The sequence below is a fragment of the Nematolebias whitei genome, chromosome 1 (assembly GCF_014905685.2).
Source record: "Nematolebias whitei isolate Nwh7 chromosome 1, NemWhi1, whole genome shotgun sequence".
Lineage (NCBI taxonomy): Eukaryota > Metazoa > Chordata > Actinopteri > Cyprinodontiformes > Rivulidae > Nematolebias > Nematolebias whitei.
The window spans coordinates 30,381,476-30,405,621 of record NC_056498.1 but is presented as its reverse complement, the minus strand read 5'-3'; the positions used below and the strand labels follow the sequence as shown (position 1 = coordinate 30,405,621).

At 42.2% G+C, this 24,146-nt stretch overlaps 1 protein-coding gene across 2 annotated transcripts in view; it reads left to right on the top strand.

Moving 5' to 3' along the window:
• Window positions 1–441: 441 nt before the first annotated feature.
• Window positions 442–24,146, top strand: part of per1b (period circadian clock 1b) — a gene marked incomplete at its 3' end in the record, with an annotated part of 27,898 nt that continues 4,193 nt past the window's right edge. Inside the window, 17 exon segments of one of the 2 annotated variants that reach the window (XM_037676384.1) lie at window positions 442–590; window positions 9,917–10,706; window positions 11,339–11,592; window positions 12,814–12,935; window positions 13,042–13,243; window positions 13,626–13,820; window positions 15,309–15,387; window positions 15,703–15,809; window positions 16,042–16,195; window positions 17,265–17,541; window positions 17,627–17,735; window positions 17,862–18,018; window positions 18,096–18,211; window positions 18,384–18,530; window positions 21,079–21,450; window positions 22,691–23,472; window positions 23,878–24,064. In XM_037676384.1, the coding sequence (XP_037532312.1) occupies window positions 10,297–10,706; window positions 11,339–11,592; window positions 12,814–12,935; window positions 13,042–13,243; window positions 13,626–13,820; window positions 15,309–15,387; window positions 15,703–15,809; window positions 16,042–16,195; window positions 17,265–17,541; window positions 17,627–17,735; window positions 17,862–18,018; window positions 18,096–18,211; window positions 18,384–18,530; window positions 21,079–21,450; window positions 22,691–23,472; window positions 23,878–24,064 (3,670 nt within the window). In that variant the 5' untranslated portion in view covers window positions 442–590; window positions 9,917–10,296. 2 annotated transcript variants of the gene reach the window in all.

Genomic DNA, 24,146 nt, shown 5'->3' with positions numbered 1-24,146 from the left:
GAGAGTCGTCGAAGCCGTAATAACCAAGCGAGCGCGCAATGACGACGCTCCTGCGCGTTAGTGCAACGTACACATTTTAGAATAGGACTTTAATATTTATTTGGTTCTGGAATAGCTGCTTGTCTACGAGGTGGAGAGGAAAAAAAATAGCTGTTGATGGCTTATGTTGTGACAAATACATGTTCCTTCGGCGTTTATACTGGTATTACGGTAAGCTGCTGCTCTCTACGTGTTCATCCGCCTCTCGTGTGTTTGGAAAAGAACTCTGGTCCAGTCAGCCTCCAACGTGACTACTGAGCCTCGTGCGGATAGCCCCGCCCCTCCTGACCAATCAGAACGCAAGAAGGCGTGTCATAGGCGGGGGGCGCAACTTCGTATTGACCAATCACAACGCTGTTTTCAACATCACTTGGCGGATCACACACTCAGGCACATGTTGCACTGCGTGTAAACTACAGTTGGCACGTCTGTGGAAACAACACAGGACGCTACGGCTGGATACTCGTAAATAACTGGATTTTAGAGGCTTTTTCTGAAGAATTTCAAACCGTGAAATACCATAACTAGGTGTTGTTACTTTGAAGCATAAGGTAAGCAGGTTTGTTGTATTTTTTTTTTTGTATTTATAATCGTGCTGCGTACGTAGCGTCCTGATGCTAGCTTTGCGTTCATTAAGCAAGCTACAAAAAACAAACAAATGTTTCACAACGTTATAATAAAACCACAGATTGTATATGTTTAACGTCGTCTACATTTTATTAGGTGAGCAGTTTAAATAAGATGCTTGTCTTTATTAATGTTTATGTCACGTTGCAAACCAACATGTCTACTCTATGAAGCTGACAAACCTCACAAGATGTCTCAAAAGAAGCAGCCAGCAGGGCTGCAAAGGCTCTTTGTAGTGGATTTCTACTAATATTAGGATCTGTGTTACAGATTGTTGTGACTAGCTGTCTTAGGGTGTTCAACCTTCACAGAGGAGCAGCTGCGCACAGATTTATTACTTCATGGTTGAACAGTGTTGCCAGATTGGGCAGTTTACCTCCAATTGGGCAGTTTTCATTCGATTTTTGTTGGATTGTTGCGCTTTGCCACATATTGTTGAATTACCTTGGCTTGTACTGATGTGTGTTCATGTTCAAACAGTAAATATACTGTAACAATATATTGATTGGGCAGATTTTTGTGTGATGTGGTGGTTTTTAACAGATTTTTGGGCTGGAAAAGCTCGACTATCTGGCAACACGGGGGCTGCATGAACTAGGTTTGTGTGGAAATCAAGCAAGACTATTGCTGATGTGCACATTTGAGGTAAAATGCATTAATTTCACCAAGAGAACTCATGTTTTGACTACAGAAGATCAATATGTGTTTACTTTGTGTGCAGTTTTTTTAACTCCTCTGTGATTGTTGTCTTTCTTTTTACTGCTGTGGGGGCAGTTTTGGCCCAGTTGTAGGGAGGATTGGGGATCTGAACCTCAGCCTACAGCTGCATGTGTCATTAGGAAAGATATGAGCTCTCCCACTGCCCTCCATATGTTTATACGTAAAAGATGTATAACAGAAAGCACTGTATGAGTCTGAGAGGATGAATGAGACAATATAAAGTTATTTACAGATCATCCTGCATCATTTGCATCATAATAATTACAGGAAAAAAAATTAAAACACCTGGAAATTTCCAACCAATATCCTCCAGGTTTATGAACATCTATGCACATGAACAAATAAAACCTAAATAATAATAAAAAAAGAAAATAATTTATCATCAGTGCATTCTGGTACTTAGCTATGGTGCAATCTTGTATCAAGAAAACATCCGATTTTTTTATTACCACTTAGAAATGATGCATTCACTAACCAGGAAAATATTATTATAATTATTATTTTTTAATATATATATGTTTTATTTCAGACTGGTTGGACACTGATTAAACTGAAAACCATCCTATTCTGGGCTTACGTCACTGATACCAGTTCTGTAAAACTTAGCTCTGTAGTCATTCTAACAATTCTACTAACAGACTGTGCAAGACGTATCACAATGTCGCTTAAGAATGATAATTTGAGATTTAATTAATTAAAACAACTTTTCCAACATAAGATGATCTTAGTTCAAAACTCAAGCATGGAAGGTGGTGGGCGATATGCATTCCTTCAAAGTATGCTAGCCTTTAATTAATGTCAAACTTGTTTCCAGTAAACACGTTGAATTATTTAAAATATTCAAACAGGATGTTTGTTCATTTGCTATAGTGGCACGTGAAGTCTCATTAGAATTGGCTCTCTGTCTCATTACTTTGTTCTCTGCTTATGATAAACATGTACATGAAGAGTTTCCACATGCTTGACAAATGTGCAGATGATGTAGATATGATATATGTTGATGCATGACCACATGGCCCGTTTTTGTGGTCGGGTAAGCGAGCTTTCAACTAGTTGGAGGATGGCAAACTAGGCTACTTACTCAGTTTCTGTTCCAGCATGACAAAGCAAGAAAACCGAGATGGAACAAAATGTTCTGTAGGAATGGCAGAAAACTTATCAGTAGATTATTTTTGATCCTTTATTAAAAATTTCCTTTTGCATCACAGTTGTTGGATTCAAATTCATTATTCTGCTACTGGGTTGTTGGAACAAACACATAAAACATTTTTAGGAAGGAAAAAGCTAAGAAAACTAAATCCAGTGTTGAAAGAAGGAATGCACACCAAAGTTTTTACTGATTGATCTGTTAGCGCTTGATGTTTGTGACGTGGATGACTCTCAGGTAATGCACCAAAACCTCAGAATGCCCAGTCTATACAGTGAACTTAAAAACAAAGTTTGAAAGCATGTATATATAAATCTAAACTTTACATATAAACACTGTTTGTATGCAGATGCAAATGAAAACCTTAAATACTCTATAGCTGACCTGAAGCCACAAATCTTTCCTGTTGCAGTCTCAGGGTTCCCAACACTAGTCCTTGAGGAACGCCATCCTGCATGTTTTAGTTGTTTCCTGCTCCAACACACCTGATTCAGTGATTTAATTACTTAGTCATGTTCTGCAGATGCCTGTTAATCGCCCATTAATTAAAATCAGGTATGTCAGAGCAGAGAAAAAACAAAAATATGGTGTTCCTCGAGGACCAGGGTTGGAAACCCCTGGTTTAGAGAAAGGGATTTTGATAAATAAAATGGCAGATAAGCTTCCTAATCTACCCTTATATTTAAGTTTTCTAACAGGTATTTTTTCCATTAATAATCCATTGTCTTCTAACTTTTATAGTTTTTGTTTTGAATTTGAATATTTTATCTGCATGCTACTGAAGTAAGTCCATTCATCCATTATCCATTATAATGGAGAGACTCCAAGAAGTTCCCAGGTTCAGCCGAGACACATAGACTCTCCAGCATGTTCTGGGTCTTCCCCAGGGTCTCCTCCCAGTTGGACATGCCTGTTAAACCTTCCTAGGGAGGCATTCAAGGATCCGTACCAGAGGCCCAAACCACCTCAACTGGCTTCTCAAGATGTGGAGGAGCAGCACCTCTATAGAGTCTTTCCCCAATCACTAAACCTCTCACCCTGTCTCCAAGGGAGAGTCCGGCTACCCTTCGGAGGGAACTCAGTTCAACCACTTGTATCCGCTGTATCATTCTTTAGGTCACTACCCAAAGTTTATACCTGTACGTGATCAGCTCCCCCTTTTACCACAACAGACCAGCACCGAGTGCAGTCTGCGGAAGCCGCACCGATTTGTCTTTTGATCTGTGCCTGGAAATCTCTTCATATAATGTTTTGCGTCATTGTTAAGCTCTGGTTTTATAATACATGGAAGGAATTTCCATTGACATTACTCCAGATCAATAAAAATCTGGTTTTCAAACTGGCTCTCTCGTAATTAAGACCGGCTTGCTGCCAGGTGATAAATCACCAACAAGCCACAGGTCATTTTGAAGCTTTTGAGATGGTGAATTTGATCATAATATTAACTCAAAAGTAAAGAATTCTTCTTTGCGTCTCTTTTTGCCAGAATAAGTCACATTACCAGTTTGTCACCAGCGCTTTAATATCGTTTGTTGTCACTCACAAAGAGGCGATGCTAATCGAAGAAGAAAAAAGTGACACGGCCCTGCTCTTATCTATTGAATGTTATTGTGGGGTGTTAAAATGTGTCAAGCTTCTAAATCCTTGTTTTGTGTCAGGTGTTGATTAGATCTACCTGCTGTACATCTTAAATCCACAGATTCCCTAAACTGTGGGAACAAATTTTCCTTTCATTTCACTGCCTGGCACTTGTCGGTTGTACTTCGATTGACAGGTGTATTGTACACAAATTTAATCTAAATGAACTTCCGTTCTTTTATTTAATTGTTAGCTGGAATTTGCTGTCTAGATGCATTCCTTTTCACTGTGCTGGCCTATGACTTAAGCTTTGGCATGAATCAAGGCAGCATTGAGTTTAAGTCAGACCATTACTGTTGCACTATTGTGCTGCTTAGCGAGGTAGCAACAGAGCCTTAACAGTCGACATCTGAAAAGGTTAGCTAGCTTTGTGGCTCAATGATGATGTGTAGTGATTTAGGCTTTACTGAACAACAATAAACAGATTTCGAACCAAGGAAAAGATTGATGATCTTTGAACAGGTCCAGGATCTTTATTTAACGAAATTGTCTACACAGGGTCCCGGTTACATCCAACAAAGTATTAAAATGTAAAAGAAAAACAGTAATAAGATCTAAGATATGAACTAAGAAAAACGTTAATAAAAATTCACCAAGCACTAGTAGCATAAAAACAATACGCCGAACAGCAGCACGAACATGAGTCTGTGTGAGCAGATGAGTATGAATGAACACATCAACGTTAAAACAGATCATCAGCAGCATGATGTGATTTTTCACAGTGATTCTTCTGGTTAGAGATTCATGAGTCTAACAGCCTCAGGGTAGAAGCTGTTCCTCAGTATAGTGGTTCTACACTTAATGCTCCTCAACCTCCTTCCTGAGGGGAGGGGGGCAAAAATATGTGTGAGTGTGAGTGCTGGGTGAGTGGGGTCCTTCATGATGCAGGTGGCCCTCTTCCTGCATCTGGAGGTGTAGATGTCTGTGATGGTGGGGAAGCTGACTCCAACAGACTTCTGTGCAGCCTTCACCACTCTCTGCAAAGCTTCTAAGCGTCTTCTCTTATCCTGCATGCTTTCAATGTTTCTCTGCTTCAACACACCTGATATGAATCAATGGGTGATTAACAGGCTTCTGTAGAACATGAATAGATGATTAAATAAGGTGTGTTGGAGCAGGGGAACAAGCAGGATAGCGTTCCTCGAGGACCAGGACTGGACTCCTTTGGTTTAGACGAAGTGTGTTTCAGTGAACCAGAAGTAGGCATGGGTATATAGAGCACAATGCATCACACAATAATGAGCATTAGTTACAGTGCTGCGGACTCAGGTGAGTCCAACATAGACATTAACATATGTTTACATAGATAATGTACAGTTAACACAAGTCAACATTTTTGTTGGCGTTTATTTCAGTTGGAAGATAAACAAGATGCCCATCATCTGTAAGGTGTTTATTTATTGGTGTGTGAAATGGTTAAATGAACATCTCTGAATATTACATAGAGTGAACCTGATTATTTTGGTGATTCATTCAGATTAAACCGAATTCATGAAGTGAACCGTATTTACAAGCTGCGTTCGAAATGTTTTGCAAACTCCACCCCACCTGGCCACCCGCTTTATCAGCTGTGCTGCACATGGTGCGCAGCAACGCTGGGATCAGCGTGTCTGTCGACCAAACCTCCTCCCTTCCAGCTGCTCGCGCGCTCTCATTGGTCCAACCAGCGGACCAATCGGAGGCCGGCGAGGCTCGCAGAGAGCACTGCCGCGGACACGTGCAGCGCTTTGTACACAAGAGAGGAGCGCTGCTGAAGTCTAGAGGAGAAACGCCTCTCTGTCTTCACCAGCCTGGTTTGTTCTGTTGGACCTGTTCAAAGTCGCTCGTGTTTCTGCCACAGAGTCCTCCCACAGCTGACTCGTTTGGCTGAGCTTTCTCCAGGTGATGCTTGTACCTGCTTTTTCTCTTTGTCGTGAGTTTGTTCAGTTGCGTTTGCACCGGTGGGACACACGGCTGTTGCAGCTTACTGTTCATAAAATAACTATTTTAGTTACAAATCAACATGTTTGTGGATTAATAGGCACTCAATTATTCACACTTGTAGATTATGCACAAAGGCTGTTGCCATAGTGACCGCAGCTTTGGCTGCAAAACCCGATTTTTCCACCCTAGATAATTGCTTGTGATTCTGTGAGCTGCATGCATGCTGGTTTTATTTATAAACCTTGTTGCTTCAGGTCAGAGCCTACCCACTCATATCTTTATCCTCTTGCTAATAAAAGAGTTGCCTTACATGTTGCTCAGGCCACATTTTTATGTGCCGTTTTATTTTGAAATGCTCCGCCGATCTAAAAACAGTCGTGCGCCTTGAGTTATTGGGTGTTTGTATGTAAGCAATGCTGTTTGGGTTATTTGTAATGTTTACTTATGTAGATAAGTTAATGCACTGTATTTTGATATAGTCGTGTTCTTTAAATAAATTAGCAACAAATGAAGACTTCTGTCACAGCGAGCAGATCATTTTAAAAACTAGGACACTGCAAGGTTTGGTTCTGTCCAGTGACGGCTCCTCAACCTGCTTTTCAACATTTCTACCCCATGCAGACTATAGTTTCTGTCCTTTTTATGTCTTCATGTGTACTGTGACCGTTTGCCTCAAAGATTACATAAGCTTAAAACATACTGTTGATTTGAGGGAAAGTGAAATTTCATGTGCTGCAGTTCAAGTTCAAGCTCAAAACGCAGTTGATGTGCAGTGGTTTAAGACGGAGCAAAGCGAGTGAGACATGAGAGCGCGTTTTAAATGTTTGTTCCTCAACATCCTTCGTGGTTATCAGTTTAGAGCAAGGACGAGTTATAAACACGAGCCGTGATAAGAAAAGAGGCCACGATAAGTTGGAGTTGTCGGATCACAGCAAAGTGTAGAAAACCCAAAGATCAGCAGCATCAAACACAGGATACAGAATGCAGTCGTCCATCCTGACATGTTCAGCATTCAGTCCTTGAAGGGTCATAATTTAATGGAGCAGTTTTGGAGAAGCTGAGCTGAAGTTTTAGCTAGTCTAGTCTCGGTTGTTCTGAAATTTTTAATCCAGAGCCCAAAGCAGCACCTGCAGTCAGCGCGTTTTTATTATTATTTCTAATAGTTGTTCAGCAGCCTGTGAGTTCAGGACTTATTGACACAGTATGGTGCACTCTTTATTACGGATATAATCAATGTTCACTTATGTGAAATAAGTCGTGGTCATGAAAAACCATAATAGTTGTCAAAACTAGGGATGCACGATATTGGATTTTTGGCCGATATTATACTTTCCTTTGTCAGAACATATTCCTCTTATTTAGGCTTATTTGCTACAAAAATTGTGCAACAGCTGTAAGAGCTGGTGACACATATTTATTAACAGCCATATGATATGCATAGCTCTTATATTAAATGAAAAGTGTTAAATGTTATTTATTAACATTAGTCACCTGCGATGCTGTCTCACTTGTTGAGGCTTGTTCCAGGTTCAGCTGCAGTGTGGGATCCTCTGCACTCCTGTGCATGAAGGACAGACTTTTTAATTCAATTCAGTTTATTTATATAGCGCCAAATCACAACAAAGTTGTCTCAGAGCACTTTACAGAAACATTCACATACATAAAGGCCAATTAGTCATGTTCTCTATCTAAGGAATCCAGCAGACAAGATGAATCTTGGCTTCGATGCAGTCTCCCATCCTGAGCAAGCACAGTGGCAACAGTGGAAAGGAAAAACTCAATTTTAAAAGGAAGAAACCTCCAGCAGAACCAGGCTCAGGACAAGCGGCCATCTGCTTTGACCGGCTGGTTTGAGAGGACAGGAAGGAGAGACAGACGAACACAGAATGGTAGTTCCAGATGTAGGTGCAGGTGTAAGTTCAAAGTTTTTGTCTATCCATTGTGCCGTAAGACTAATCATGCTAACAGGGCTAACACGACGCCCACATGTCTGTGGTAAAACTCAACCAAGTGCTATCAGCTATTAGCTTCTCAGTAACGTTGGAAATGACAGCTTGTAACTCGAGTAAGGCTACATCTGAAAAATATCTCCAACTGGGGACAATATAGCGAGGCTCAACGAGTCCAAAAATCTTCAGAATCTGACATCCTCACCAACAGAAAAAAAAAAACTTCCACACCGCTGACGTTTTGACTTTTTCCTCTCCGCCGTGAGATCAGGTAGGCGTGCATGACGTCATCACGCTGTGCTGGCGCTGCAGACATCCTTGTCACTGGGTTGTCATACAAAAATATCGCCTTTTATATCGGTGAGTTATTTTGATGGAATGTCCGATATTGAACTTTAACGCTAATGTCTGCCGATACCGATACATGCCGATAATATTGTGCATTCGTACTGTTTTTTGTATTGTAAATTTTTTTTGTATTCATGTTATCTATGATTTTAAAAAAAGAATACTGAATACATATCATTCATTACCAAATATCTACCCTATCGTTGGTGATGAGTAAAAACAGCTGGATTGTGTTTTGAGGCCAAAAACGAGTCGTTGGTTTACATTGAATCACTGATAATTCACTTTGGACAGACTCTGTGTGGGACAGACACTGAGTTAGTAAAATATTCCCGGATGTAAACAGAGTCAGGAGAACGATGGAATCGGAGACACCAGGCTGAAAGAAAAAAGTCTCAACTTTCCCATCTTGTGCTGCTGTAATGAAGATTTTTTAGAATATTTGTAAGATAATTCTCAAAATCCTCAATGTCTGGATGTCTGTGTGTTTAGTTGCAGCTCGTTGAGATGCAGGTTTAAGAGGGAAGCTGGAAACCTCTGATTGGTTCATCTGTATGCTACAATTGTCCTGGTACGCTGCGTTTGGGTGGTTTAGTAGCCGTTCATCAGATTTGTGTCTTCTGCACTTAGCTATGGAAGTATGCATGGATGCTGATCGCCTTGACGACCTGCTCACATTTCTCCAGCTCCTTCTCCACGTCCAGCTGGGCCACGGAGCACACAGCTTGTCATGCGCAAGTCTGCCTCATCCATCTGACCAAACATGACGCCGATTAGCATTTTAATAGCCGACGACGGGGCCGCTCAGTCTCGCCAAACTCAACCGCTCAGATACAGCCGTCATAGGCTGCTCACACACCTGCTACCGTGTCAGCCATGTTTGGCCGTTGCGTCAGGACTGATGTATATTTAAACATGTCCTAAAGCAACTCTGCACACCCGTTCCAGGCCAGTAAAATGGACTTGTGGAGCCGCCAGGTGTATAAAACTGAGAGGATTGGCGAAAGACGTAATGTGTGTCGTCTTTGTAGCTGCATCTGCAGCTCTTAAGAGATTAACAGGTGTCATTTCCACTGCAAATAAGCAGCAGTAGACTTTTACCTGCGTAGGTAGACTATAAATAAATATGAGGAGAACCTACTCCTAATTAAACCCCGATGTACCAGAGATTTGTGTTTTATTTTGACGGGGTAAAAGGGGACAAGTAATTTGAGCCTTAGTGCACCTTTTATATTCAGATGTGTACGCACTTGCAGCATGAAAGTAGGTCCTGGAGATTAGTCATTCTGTGCACAACATGAGGTGTTTTTGTGTGTAGATAATCTGTGGCTCGGGCTGGAACACCCACTCGCTCTTACATGCTGAGAAAACATTTCATGGCCATGTTCAGGTTTTCTTTGAAGGCCAACAAGATAAGCTGATGTTCCACGACCCTCTTTTTTTAAAATTGAATCTAAATTTTAGCTCCAGAAGTGCAAGGCGTTTTCAAATCTAAATGTCGTCCTCTGTTTTTTTTTTATTTCAGGTGGCCTTTAGCACCGAGAACAACACTTCTCTGGGAAGGCGAGAGCGGAGCAGGAGTCGGCGGAGTTTTTCTCGTCTTTCTCACTCTGCCTCTCTCATGCCATCTGTTTGAGCGCCTGTGTCAAGGCCGTTTCATAACAAGGACTTCATCTGTTGCATGCGCGACTTTGAGTGACACTTGTTCCTGCACATAATCCAAAACAACACTCTGGCTTTTAGAGATTTGTGACATTTAAAAAAAAAAAACATCCCCCAAAAAATCTATTTATTCATTTATTAAATTTTTACCTGCAGCCAACAACTATGGTGCACTTGTGTTTACACAGTAGTCCCACCTAACTTTGAGTAGCTCCAGTTGAGCCGACCTGATTCGACATTATTATGAGTTATGACAGCTCCACGTCTACGCCCAGCAGCAGCGCTCGACTGCGAGAGGCCCACGAGAGTAAGGACCAGCAGCCCGAGTCGCAGCAGATAAAAGCGCAAAAGTCCAGCTGCAACCGGTCCGATGTCGCATGCCGGGAGCAGGGAAGAGCAGCCGATGGGGGGTTGCCTTCGCCCACGGAGGGGTCGGGATCCGGAAGTCTGTCTGGGGACCAAAGAGGGACGAACTCGGACGACATGGATGGACTGTCCAGCGGAAACGATTCCGGGGAGAGGGACAGCGATGGCAGGATGGCGAGGGGGGGCACGTCCTGCAGACACCAGTCCACTCGCAGCTCCCACAGTCACAGCTCTTCAAACGGGAAGGACTCCGGCGTGATGCTGGAAACCACGGAGAGCAACAAGAGGTAGGAGAACAGCTGTGTGAGCTCATGCTTTCTCCGTGTTCTGCACCAACATGACAGTTTTAGTCTAAAGCTCGTATGAACTATGCGAGCGATGCCCGTTCTTTAAAGGAAAACTAGATTTAAAATGGTCAAAACACACATCCCTTCATGGTTTTACCAGCTAGCCCAGTCTTCTTCTGACTGGCATAAAGTACCCAAACTGGTGCCCATCAGAGCAATTAACCAATTATTGTAGCTCCTGTGTGGAGTATTCGCAGCTGTAAACGAAGGTTAACTAGAGAAATTGCCTTTCCTGTGAAAATGCAGTGTGAATGCTTTATTGCAAAAGAACTTGCTGAAAAACAGCTGAGATTAGCTAAAAGCATGCTGAAATGGAAGAACAAGCCTAAATTAGTTGAATAGCACAGAAAGAACACATATTTGCTGAATTAGGTTCAAATAAGTGGAAATGAGCACAAAAATTAGGAAATTAGCTAAAAAAGCTGAAATTTGCAAAAATAGCTGAAAAAGTATCTGAAAGGGTACAAAACAGAAAGAACTGAAATGAGCTAAAAATGTCCGGCTCCACTGAAGGATCCAGATGTCGACATGTTGCGCATCATCTGCATTTTCTCTCTTCGTTTTTCACCCAGCTCCAACTTCCAGAGTCTGTCGCCTCCCAACAGCTCTCTGGCCTACAGCCTGCTGTCCAACAGCTCGGAGCACGACCCCCCCTCCACCTCCGGCTGGAGCAGCGACCAGTCGGCGAGACTCCAGACTCAGAAAGAACTAATGAAGGTCATCAAGGAGCTGAAGGTCCGCCTGCCACCTGAGCGCAAGGCCAAGGGTCACTCCAGCACCCTGAGTACCCTCAAATACGCTCTTCAGTGTGTCAGACAAGTCCGAGGTGAGGGGGTGGGGTGGGGTGGGGGGTGTTCAGGGTTTCTGATGGAGGACACTGTTTAATGATGAAACTGGATAAACTAGAGAAATTGCACTTCCTGCGAAAATGCAGTGTGAATGCTTATTGCTGAAGAACGTCCTTAGAAACAGCTGAAATTATCTAAAAATATGCTGAAATGTAGCTGAAATGTAAGAACAAGTCTAAGTTAGTAGAAAAAAGTAGGAAGAACACATAATTTCTGAATTAGGTTTAAATTGGCAAGAATGAGCACAGAAATTAAGAATTTATCTAAAAAAGATTAAATTAGAAAAAAAAATAGCTGAAAATGCAAAAACAGCTTAAACAATCAGAAAGAAGTGGAAGGAGCCAAAAATGAGCTAAAAAAATTAAATTAGCTGAAAAAGCTATATTTAGCACAACACAGCTAAAAAGTGGATGAAATAGCAGAAAAAGCTGAAACAATCAAAGCCGAAAGGAGCATAAGTTGAAATTAGCTTAAAGAAGTAGCAGAAATCACCACAAAAAACTTGAATTAATCTGAAAACGGGTAAAATTAGCTAAGAATGCTAAAAAAAAAAAAAAAAAGTAGCTGAATAGGTAGAACAAGCTTAAATTAGCAGAGGAAAGCAGAAAAAAAGATGTTTATTGAAAGAAGCCGAAATGAGCACAATAAAGTGGAAATTATCTGAAAAAAGCTGAAATTAGCAAAAATTAAAAAAGAGAAATAGCTAAAAAGGTAGAAAGAAGCTAAAATTACAAGAAGGAAGTGGAGAGAGCACATTTTTGCTGGATTAGGCTGAAAAAAGTGAGTGCAAAAAATATGGAGTTAGCTGAAAAAGCTTAAATTAGCATAAAACAGCTAAATAGTAGCTGAAATAGTAGAAAAAGCAGAATCTTGCAGCAATAAACTGAAAAGAGCATAACAAGCTGAAATTAACAGAAAGACGTTAGAAGAAACACAAAAATGTTCGAGTTAGCAGAAAGAAACTGAAAGGAGCACAAAACAGTTGAAATTAGCTGAAAGTAGCTGAAAAAAAGTTTAAATTTGCAAAAGGAAGCTGAAAGAAGCTGAACCAGAACAATATAAATATTTAATAAATATTTCAACAAGCTAAAGAGCTGAATGTTTTGAAATAAGAACAGTGTATGGAAGAAAAATGGATCACATGGCATGAACGCTTCGTAAACGTTTAGATTGTTAACCCAGACGTGAAATGTTTGCAGCCAACAGGGAGTACTACCACCAGTGGAGTGTGGAGGAGTGTCATGGCTGCAGTCTGGACTTGTCCACCTTCACAATCGAGGAGCTCGACAACATCACATCAGAGTACACGCTCAAAAACACGGTACAGAACCCAAATCTGCATTTGCATGCGAACATTTAAATTTATTAATTCAGCGGGCTTCGAGAGAAGTTCAGAAAGTCAGAGCGTCTCGTGTCTTTTCCTTCAGGACACCTTCTCCGTGGCCGTGTCGTTCCTGTCGGGGAAGGTCGTGTACGTCTCGCCCCAGTGTTCGTCTCTGCTGCGCTGTAAGCCCGAGTGTCTGCAGGGGACGGTGTTTTCCGAGCTTTTGGCTCCGCAGGACGTCAGCACCTTTTACAGCGGCACAGCCCCCTGCCGTCTGCCCCCCTGGGCCTCCTGCATCGGCTCAGGTGAGCGGATCCTCACTAGAGATGAGAAAAAAATACTCTGAATTTGTAACTAGTTAGTAAATGTTCTTTGAATATTTCACCACCCTGTCAGTCCCTCGTAACATTCAATATGGAGGGGGTTCCTCATAATCTGACAGTAAAGCTGAGCTTACCTGTTACTATAGTTTGCATTTTATTACCCTTTCAAAATAAACCACAACGTCAGAAAGACACAGGGACTCTTAAGTTGTTTTATTTTTTAGGATGTGGTCACTACCAGATGCCATTTTTCTAATTCAACCATTTCTATTGAGACATTTTAATAAAGTTACTGCCCATCCCCCGTCTCTGACTAAAATTTGAACGAGATGTGAAGTGTGACTGACTCCGTCCTCCCCTGCAGCCTCTCCTCCTGTCGACTGCACCCAGGAGAAGTCCATGTTCTGTCGGATCAGCACCGACCGGGCGCAGGGCGGGGAGATTCGCTACTACCCCTTTCGCCTCACGCCCTACCAGCTCACCCTGAGAGACTCTGACGCCGCAGAGCCTCAGCCCTGCTGCCTGCTCATCGCCGAGAGAGTTCACTCCGGATACGAAGGTATCTGAAACATTTATGAATTATTTGAAATGAATGAATGAATTTAAACCAGTAGTTTACATTCTGTATATTCTGTTTGATCTGCACGTTCAGCAACTCTTTTCATAGTTTTGGCCCTAATTGAACATTGAAAACACGTGGAACTGTACAGATGGCAGCGCTAACTAGCGACATTGCATTTCCTGCAAAAATGCAGTGTGAATGCTTATTGCAGAAGAACTTGCTGAAAAACAGCTGAAATGAGCTAAAAAAAAAGCATGCTGAAATGTAGCTGAAAATATTGAACAAGCGTAAATCAGCAGGAGAAAGCAGAAAAAACACAAAAGTTGAAATGGGTGCAAAAAATGTGGAATTAGCTGAAAAAAGCTCATTAGCTTAAAACCTGCTAAATAGTAGCTGAAATAACTGAAACTAGCAGAAATAAGCTAAAAGCAGCATAACAAGCTGAAATTTGCAGAAAGAAGTTATTTAGGCTGAAAGTAGCAGAAAGTACCACGAAAAACTTGAATTTATCTGAAAACAGCTGAAATTAGCTAAAATATTCTGAAAAGGTAGAACAAGCTTAAATTAGCAGAAGAAAGCAGAAAGAACACATTTGCCCAATTAGGCTGAAAGAAGCAGAAATGCACATCTAGAAAGTAGAAATTACCTGAAAAAAGCTGAAGTTAGCATGAAACAGCTGAAAAGTTGCTAAAAAAGCAGAAACAAGCTTAAATTACCAGAAGGAAGTGGAGAGAGTGCAGTTTTCCTGAATTGGGCTGAAAAAAGTTTAAATGAGTGCAAAAAATTAGCATAAAAACAGCTGTATAGTAGCTGAAATAGCAGAAAAAGTTGAAACGCAGAAATAAGCTGAAAGGAGCACAAAACAGCTGAAATTAGCTGAAAAAGTTTAAATTTGCACAAGGAAGCTGAAAGAAGCTGAAGCAGAACAAAATGTGAAAGGAGCAGTAAAAGGTTGTAAACAGATCTAAAGATGTGGAGTGGCAGAAAAGACTAAATATTTCAAAAAGCTAAAGTTGCACCAAAACCAAAAGTCATAGCAGGATTGTCCTGAAACAGCTGAACGATTTGATTTAATGTTGAACTAGCCTGAAAACTTTGGGATGAGAACTGCGCTGAAAAACGTACAGAAGAAAACTGGATCACAACAGAGTGAATGCTTCACAAACTTTCACTCAATAATTTAGTGAAACAAAACCAATACAATAATTTTATCATCAGCATAAAAACCTAAAATCAAGTCTGTACATTTAGCCTTAGGATTCTGATAGATCGATGTATAAATGTTTACGATTCAAGCAGTTCTGGTGAGTTTTCAACTAACGCACCGCTGCAAGAACAGCAAGGGAGAGAACGGAAGCGGATTGTCTCAGAATTACTGTGAAGCGTCGTATCCCTCTGAATATGCATTTAATACACACCAGCACTAATGAAGCTGCTGCTGAAGTCACTAAGTGCTTCTCATCTTTTGATTTGTTTCCCTCTCAGCTCCTCGTATCCCTCCAGACAAGCGGATCTTCACCACCAGTCACACTCCCAGCTGCCTCTTCCAGGAGGTCGACGAGAGGTATCCGACCCCGTCACTCCGTTATGTCACAGCTGCACTTTGTGTTTGAAAACCACAGAGAAGATAACCCCAGTGCTCACTAAGCAACATCTGTATTATGGATGTTTTACTTTGAAAGACATCTGCAGTGATTCCTCCTCATTATGAGCTTGCATGTCCTTCAAAGTGTTTTAAGATAAACGTAAAAACTGATACATTTCTGGTTTGTCAGCTTGGCATCTGTCACGTCCTCGAGAGAGAAAGACTTCATTCATTTCCTCTGTAAAGGTGTAGTAGAACTTACCAGAGCGTGAGGACATGTGGTGTGTTTTCCAGGGCTGTGCCTCTGTTGGGCTACCTGCCCCAGGACCTGGTGGGGACCCCCATCCTGCTCTCCATCCACCCAGAGGACCGGCCCACCATGGTGGCCATTCACGAGAAGAGTGAGTCCGTTCGGATCGGGTTCCATCTCCAGCTGTGGAAACTTTTATTTTACGTCTTTTTGCACTTTATTCCCATCTGTTGTTTGAATCTACAAAAATCGCAAAAACAAACAATATAAACTTTTTAAACAACATTTTAACATTAAAAGACAAATAATACAGAGCTTTGGGAAAACCCGACTTTATGTTTATCTGTTTCTTGGCCTCAACGTGTTCTGTTGTCCGTTTGCAGTCTTTCAGTTCGCCGGGCAGCCGTTTGACTACTCGCCGCTGAGGATGTGCGCCCGCAGCGGAGAATATCTGACCATCGACACCAGCTGGTCTTCGTTCGTCAACCCCTGGAGCAGAAAGGTGGCGTTTGTTGTTGGGCGCCACAAAGTGCGAACGTAAGGCTTTCTCATATTTGTATTTTTATAAGCTTTGCTTTTAATTCCTTGGTGATGAGCATCAAAACACATTAACGTAGGATTGTTTTTGTCCCACATGGTGGAGCTAAAAGGGAAAATTGGACATTTTGTCTGTCCGTTCATCTGTGCATGTTGTGAGCTGGATAATTTGAAAAATAAGTGAGGTACCGACTGCCATTTTGATGTGTGGCTACATCTAAGAAAGGTTCCTTTCAAAAAATTGGGTTGTCGGATCACAATGCAACATGGCTGTCACTATACAACTAAGCATTTAAAGAACTGTATGTAAAGTCTTTAGCAGGCTTGATATTTAGTTTTTGATGTTGGATTTGGTGTAAATTGTACATAAAAAGTGTTGATCCATCGAGCTCCATGTCGCAGTAAAAAGTTTTAACCGGACATTTTGAGACTTCTAACTAAAGATCAGGGGTAACACTAGAAAATGGGATTTTTTTTAGTGAATCTTGTATTTTCATGACAATACTTTATATATAATTACTCGTAATCTGTGAGCGTCCAAATGCAGTGGTAGAGCTCGAATAATAAGAGGAGAATAATCCAAGTTTCATTAGAGCGCTTGTACAATATAATTCAAGTTATCACAGTTCCATATCACCAACACATTAATAAAACTAAAATAATTAGTTTATTCGTGGTAATACAAAAATATTGTTTCAATCTTTTTTCAAAGTATCAGTGAATAACAACAAAGTCCATGCTCAATATCAGTGAATACATATCCACAACAATGATCTAGAATCAGAATGTGGATTAGAAGCACACATTAGCTTAGCTTATTCAGAATGGTAGCAGATACACTAAAAATACAACATACACAACAATATTTATACACAACCTTTTTAACACCATGCATTTTCTGTACGAATATGCTAACGGAGCACTAGCCACTTTTCAGTGCATTTTTTGTTCATCAACCTATTTTTAACTCTTAATTTATTACTTTTTAATCTCATTGCAAAATACGATATGTGATCATATTTATTCATTCTTGCTTGTGTTTTTAACACTGGGTTCTCTTTGTTTTTAGGAGCCCTCTGAATGAAGACGTGTTCACCCCGCCGATGGGCTGCGAGAGCCGGGTGACCACGCCCGACATCATCCAGCTGAGCGAGCGGATCCACCGGCTCCTGGTGCAGCCGGTGCACAGCGGCAGCTCTCAGGGCTACAGCTCGCTGGGCTCCAGCGGCTCGCGGGGCTCGCGCCGCTCCCACCAGCAGCACCTCAGCGCCTCGGCCGCCTCCTCCAGCGACAGCAACGGCCCCGCCATGGACGAAGCTGCCGCCACCGTCGCTTCACACAAACCCGTGAGTCTTGACGGCATTGCTTTACTTTGCAAACGACAAATCTGAACGTCGGCGTGAAATTAACAGAGGCGTCTCTTCCCCCCAGATGACGTTCCAGCAAATCTGCAAAGACGTTCACACGGTGAAGACCAACGGGCAGCAGGTTTTCATCGAGTCCCGCAACCGCCCGCCACCTAGAAAAAACACTAACGCGGGTGAGATGAAAGAACAGTCGACTGATGCACCATTTATTTTCAAACAAACTTGGGCTTCAAATGCTGGGCTTCAAAGGAAACCTAAATGTTCAGTGTTCATCCTGTTTCTCTTGTTTTTTCATCCAGGCGCTGCGGGAATCAGAACCATCAACAGCGATTCAATCAGAGGTCTGATAGCAGACATGACTCAACCTAAGGCTTTGGTTCCCGCGCCTCTCGCGCAGAAGGAGCCGTCCACCGGATACTCCTATCAGCAGATCAACTGTCTGGACAGCATCATCAGGTCGGTGTGCTGGACTAAACCAGCTTCTGTCCAGGCGTTTGTAAGCATTTAACTCACCCATGAATCTGTACATGCAGATATTTGGAGAGCTGTAACATTCCTACCACCGTCAAAAGGAAGTTCGGCTCCTCCTGCACCGCCTCCTCCACGTCCGATGACGACATGCAGCCCGACACCGGCGGAAACGGCAAAGGTACTTTAAACTATCCAGTCAAGCGTTCTTAGATTATTAGAGGCAGTCAAATCCAATTATTTAAATATGCAGTCCAAATAATGCTTGAGTCTTGAGTTTGCACTTTTCTTGGATCACTAACAAAGCTGGTTGTTATGTGTTTCTGTGAACTGTGACGACGATCTCTCTTCAGGTGGTTCAGTTAACCTCGTAAGTGAACCACCTCCTCTGCCTCCTCTGACCATGGCCTCCAAGGCAGAGAGTGTAGCCTCAGTTACGTCTCAGTGTAGCTTCAGCAGCACCATCGTCCATGTAGGAGACAAGAAGCCTCCCGAGTCAGGTGGGCACCGTCAACACACTCACTCTCCGCAGGTCCTCGCCAAGAAAATGACGAGGTCCCTGAAGTTCTTTGTTTGTTTGTTTTCCTAAACTTTCTGACCTTATTATACATTTGGAGCGGGAAAGGGAAGTCTTTTTATTTACAGGCCCTGTCTACACTACTCCAGAAATTTTTATAAACGGGTATTTTCTTTCTAATTTACCGGTACTTAATCTTGACAAGATGCTAAAATACCCGTGTTTGTCACTAGGGGGCGAGAACCTCCACAAGAACAACAAATTACTGAGAAAGAACATCTTATCTGGCCTCAAGAGTCTTATCAAATCTGTTTTTCTTTATATCCTGGTTTTAGCTCAGTTAATGATTTCAGCACATAATAATAGTTTAACAGCAGCTAAATTGGGATAAAGTGAGACAGATCCAGATAAAAAAAATGCTAAGAATGGCTCAATTGTTGTTGTTTCTAGGTGGAAAAAGTGCACAAAACAGGCTGCTACGTAGCTGTTTCTGAAAAGCACCATTTCTTGTTTGCTTAAAGACATTAGCAAAGCACACAAAATATATATTTTTTTTACAAAGCTTTACTTTGCAAAGTTGCTTTTCTCACCAAAATCTCCACATGTAAGTTTAGTACAGGTGCAAACACAGCAGAAAATCTCTGTTTTAAAAAATAAAAATATCTGAAGTTGTGTGGACAAGGCCAAATTCTCTAGAATGATCTGGAAATGTAGGATTTTGTTTCTCATCTCGGATTTTTTTCAGCAGCTTTTAGTTTTTGTTTTTTTTTTGTCCTTAATCTGAGTTTTACTGTTTGCATTTTAATGTGTTTCCTTTTAAAACAGCTTATTCTTTGCAGCCATGGTAAAGAAAACTCTCCAACCAACATAAATAGAACTTTATCTTTGTTTTATATTTTTTATCTTTGAAAATTATTCTTTCTTTCAAACAGCCCGACCAGTTTGAGTAAAAGAAAAGTTCACCTGCATGTCCTTATTACTGTTAAATTGAGTAAAAGCAAACAAAAATCATTTTAGATTTTGTTTTTATTGTTTAGCCACAATTTTCTTTAGAAATCCATGACACGACGACGGTGCCCACGTAATATGGTGTCGAGGAGAAACTCGTTTTGGGCAAACGTGCGAGAAAATCTGTGTAATTATTCTCTTTATGTATTAAAGCAAAGTTTCAAACTGTAACTCTCAGACTGATGAAAGGAGCTTGAGTTGAGCGGCAGGACAAAAAGATTAGCAAGCAAAAAGAAAAACGGCATCCAGGTCTATGGAGACGAGCACCAAACAAGCAGCCCGGCCTGGATCGAAACGCCCAAATATTTCATCTAGATTGACGGAGTTACAAGTTTATTAAGAATACTGAGTGACAAGTGTTGCTACACACTCTAACAACCACAAATGCAAAAATATTTAGTTATGAAATGTCAACTAGTTGGAGACATAAAATTGAGAAGAAGAAAAAAGTATATAGGTGTATATCCTTGAATTGATCGTTGCAACATGTTTGTAACTGCAAATAAACTGTGACATCCCTGCAAATGAGAATACAGTAGTCCCTCACTTATCACGGGGGTTACGTTCCAGACACTCCCGCGATAAGTGAAAATATGCGAAGTAGGGATGTTATATTTATTTTAGTGTTTTTATATATACAGTATATATTAAGGTTTTATAAACCCCTCCCACACTCTTGCAATGTTCTTAAAAATGTTCTAAAAACACTAAGCGCTCTAAAAGAGCACTAAAAAAGAGAAGACGGACTGATGCTACGGTTACTGAGCTAATCAGCAGGACGGACTGGTCATGGAGAGCACCGGGACATTTCCCGGTGGCCTGGCCTGCTTTGGGCTGGACCAAAGACTCGTTCCGGGTCGCGCTTGATTATTTTAAATAAACAGTCATTGCCACACAACAGATTGTGCCTGTTGTGTTTCTCTGCTCTGCTGTGACAGACAGCCTCAGAAAGAGAAAGGAGGGGGCCCCTCTGCGATCACTGAGCGGGCCAGGCCACCGGGAAATGTTCCGGTGCTCCTGATGGCCAGTGCACCCCTCAGCACAATGCTCTGGTTGGTCGCCGTCTATCAATCAGCCAATCGTGTGTCGTGTGCAATCTTACGTTGAAAACCCACAAAAGACTTGAGTCTGCGAAAGTTGATCCACAAAATTTCAAGGGGTTGCTGTATTTATTCCAGTCATTTATTATTTATTCCAGTCAGTTATTCCTTCAGGATCTTTAGTCATCGAGTGTTTTTTGTTTTAAATTGTTTCAAAATCTACAGGTTTGATGATTTAAAAGGGAAGAGGAAGTTAGCACAGATTATGACACGTAGGAAACGTGCTGTGTTGCTGAGGACTCGGTGTGCTGGATTTTGTTAAATTTCTCTTGTCCAAACTAAAATCATCTAAAAATGAACGTCTGGGAGCCTGAATGTTTGTAGAAGATTTGTTTTAATATTCTATTTTCAACTAAGGTTAAATGAATGAACATTTAAATGTGACGTTTTTTTAACGCTCGGCCATTCTTTTTCGTCTATCAGACATCGTCATGGAGGACGCTCCAACCATTCCCACCCTGGCCCCTCCTCCGATTATTACACCAAGCCCTCCCACCGCCACCCTGACTCCTTTCACATGTGCTCAAACGCTGCCTGCCAACACTATCGTCAACTCATCTACCCTTCCTCCTCCTCCTCCTCCTCCACCTCCTCCTCAAGCCAGTCACCCTGAGAGAGACAGCTGGAGAAATGGAGGGGGAGGAGCCAACCGGCTAGGATTGACCAAGGAGGTGCTGTCAGCTCACACCCAGCAGGAGGAGCAGGCGTTCCTCGACTGCTTCAAGGACCTCAGCAAGCTGCGCGTCTTCGATCAGACGTCTTCAACTGTGCACACGCCGGTTGCTCTGTCTCGAGGTAGCAGCTCCTCCCGGTCCAACACAAACACACCCAAACTCTGCATCTTTAGATTTACTGTAAACAACCAGAAACAGCAGCGCGAACGCTGAGAAACTGTTAAAATTAGCTGAAGAAGTTCAATTGACAAGGCTAAAAAAAAAACTATTGAGAACATTAGCTAACATCTAAAAGTAGCAGAACAGTAATTAGATGCCAACGTATCAAAAGACTAGATAAACGTATAAAAAATGGCTAAAGGCTAAAGTATTAACACGGTAGGTGGTAAATAACAATAGCAAAACACTAGCTAGAAGCTAAAGGTTTTTAAAAGCAAGCTAAAATCGGCAAACTGTTAAATAAAAGCAGCAGAATTTTAGGTAAAATGATGTTAGCTGAAGGCTTAAGTAGTAAAAAGGTAGCTATTATGTAAAAGTAAAGGTCTAATTAAAAGCAAACAGTAGAATGCTATCTAAAATATAAAAATAGTTAAAAAAAAAACAGCTAAAATCAGCATAAGACTAGTTAACAGTATCATAAGGATAGCTAAAAGCTAAATCTGTTAAAGGTTAGCTAATATCTAAATGTAGAGGGCTACCTAAAAGCTAACAACAGCAAAGTGCTATCTAAACGAAGCACATTGCTAGCTAGCTAAAATATTTTTTTAAAGTGAAAAAAAAAAACAGTTAAAATCAGCATAAGACTAGTTAACAGTATAGCTAAAAGCGAAATCTGTTAAGGGGTAGCTAGTATCTAAAAGTAGAGGGCTACCTAAAAGCTAACGACAGCAAAATTCTAGCTAAACGTAGCACAATGCTAGCTAGCTAAGAGATAAAACAATAAAAAGCCAGCTAAAATCATTTTAAAAAATAACTAAAAGCAGCATAAGACCAGTTAAAATATCAAAAGGCTAGCTAAAAGCTAAATCAGTAAAGTAGCTAATATCGAAACGCAACAAAGGTCTAATTAAAAGCTAACGGTAGCCTATGTATGTAACGGTATGCTAGCCAAATTAATCTGATGATAGACAAAGTTTCAAATGTTATTTACAGTTTTAGGAGAATAATGTTATTTTCAGTAGTTAAAGATAGCTCAATGTATTTCAATGAGGAAATGTTTGTAAACAAAGTTAAATAATTTGAAAAGTGTAGCAGTTACAAAAAAACAAGTCATGGCACTGGTCTAAAATAAAAGTATGCAGGGTTATAAAATGGTTGGTGTGAAAGGCCAGACCTAACGCCGCGTCCTTGTTTTTCCTCAGGGGTGCGCTGTTCTCGGGATTACCCAGCCGCAGGAGGGGGCACCAGTCACAGACTGGGCCGTGGCGGAAAGAGACTCAAGCACCAGGAGTCATCGGACCAGCACAGCTCTTTGGGCCTGAACGTGAACCGTCAAGACCCCAGAGCCAGTGCGGGGCCCATGTCCCTTAACGGGCCCCTCGGAGCCCCCACAAACTCCTCCTCCTGGCCCTCTGCCTTCTCCCAGGGCAGCATTCCTGCGGCCCCCTTCGCCCCCGGCATGCTTCCAGTTTACCCCATCTACCCGCCACTCGCACAGCCCCTCCCTGTCCACGACCCATCCCGTTTCCCTCAGACCCAGATGGTGCCCCCCATGATGGCCCTCGTTCTGCCCAACTACATGTTCCCCCAAATGGGGGCGCCCATTTCTCAACCCGGACAGTTCTACAATCCCAACTTCAATTACCCCTATATCCCACCGGTCCCCATCCCCTCCATGTCCAACCCGGTCCCCATCCCTTCCGTGTCCAACCTGGTCCCCATCCCGGGTCCCTGCGCCCTGTCCCGCAGCAGCACCCCCCAGTCCTTCACTCAGACGCCTGGGGACCGTGACGGCGCCCAGTCGCCCCTCTTCCAGTCCCGCTGCTCCTCACCTCTCAACCTGCTGCAGCTGGAGGAGTCGCCAAGCAACCGCCTAGAGGTCGCCACGGCACTGGTGACATCACAGCAGGCCACGCCTTCTGTGCAGGGCGGGGACTCAGCCAATCAGAGGAGCGCAGACGGTACCTCCAAGGAGACGGAGAACGTAAGTGATACCTTGATGTCATTTAAGATCCGTCTTTAATTAGCGCCGAAGATGCAGAAGGTGGGCGATAATGTATTTACCTTTAAACGTGTGTTAGCAAAATATCTCATGAATGGGTTTTAATGAAACTCAGAAAGTAATCTGTACATCTACAGCTGATCAGCTTTTGTAGTCGATCCAGTTTAAGATGGCTGCCAGCAAACATAGACATAGTTATGATTCAGTCAGTTTTACAGGTGGTAGTAGCTGAGAGTCGGTCGCAACACGTACTCTGAGCACCAACTGATTTTTATTTTCAAGATTTGACCAAAACAGGAGCAACGGTTACGTCTCAACGCACATTTTGTTCCAAACTGGCATGAAGTGGGCGTGTGACTCATTCCCTTTGATCTTTTTCTCTGTCAGGCTGAAGCGATCGAGTCCAACCAGGATGCCATGTCCACCTCCAGCGACCTGCTGGACCTGCTGCTGCAGGAAGACTCCCGCTCTGGCACCGGCTCCTCCGGCTCCGGGTCCGGGTCCTCGGGCACCAGGTCCTCGGGTTCAGGCTCCGGCTCCAACGGCTGCAGCTCCTTGGGCACCAGCGGCACCAGTCAGTAGATCTAATTTACGTTTTTCTTTTCTCCACACACACACACACACACACACACACACACACACACACACACACACAC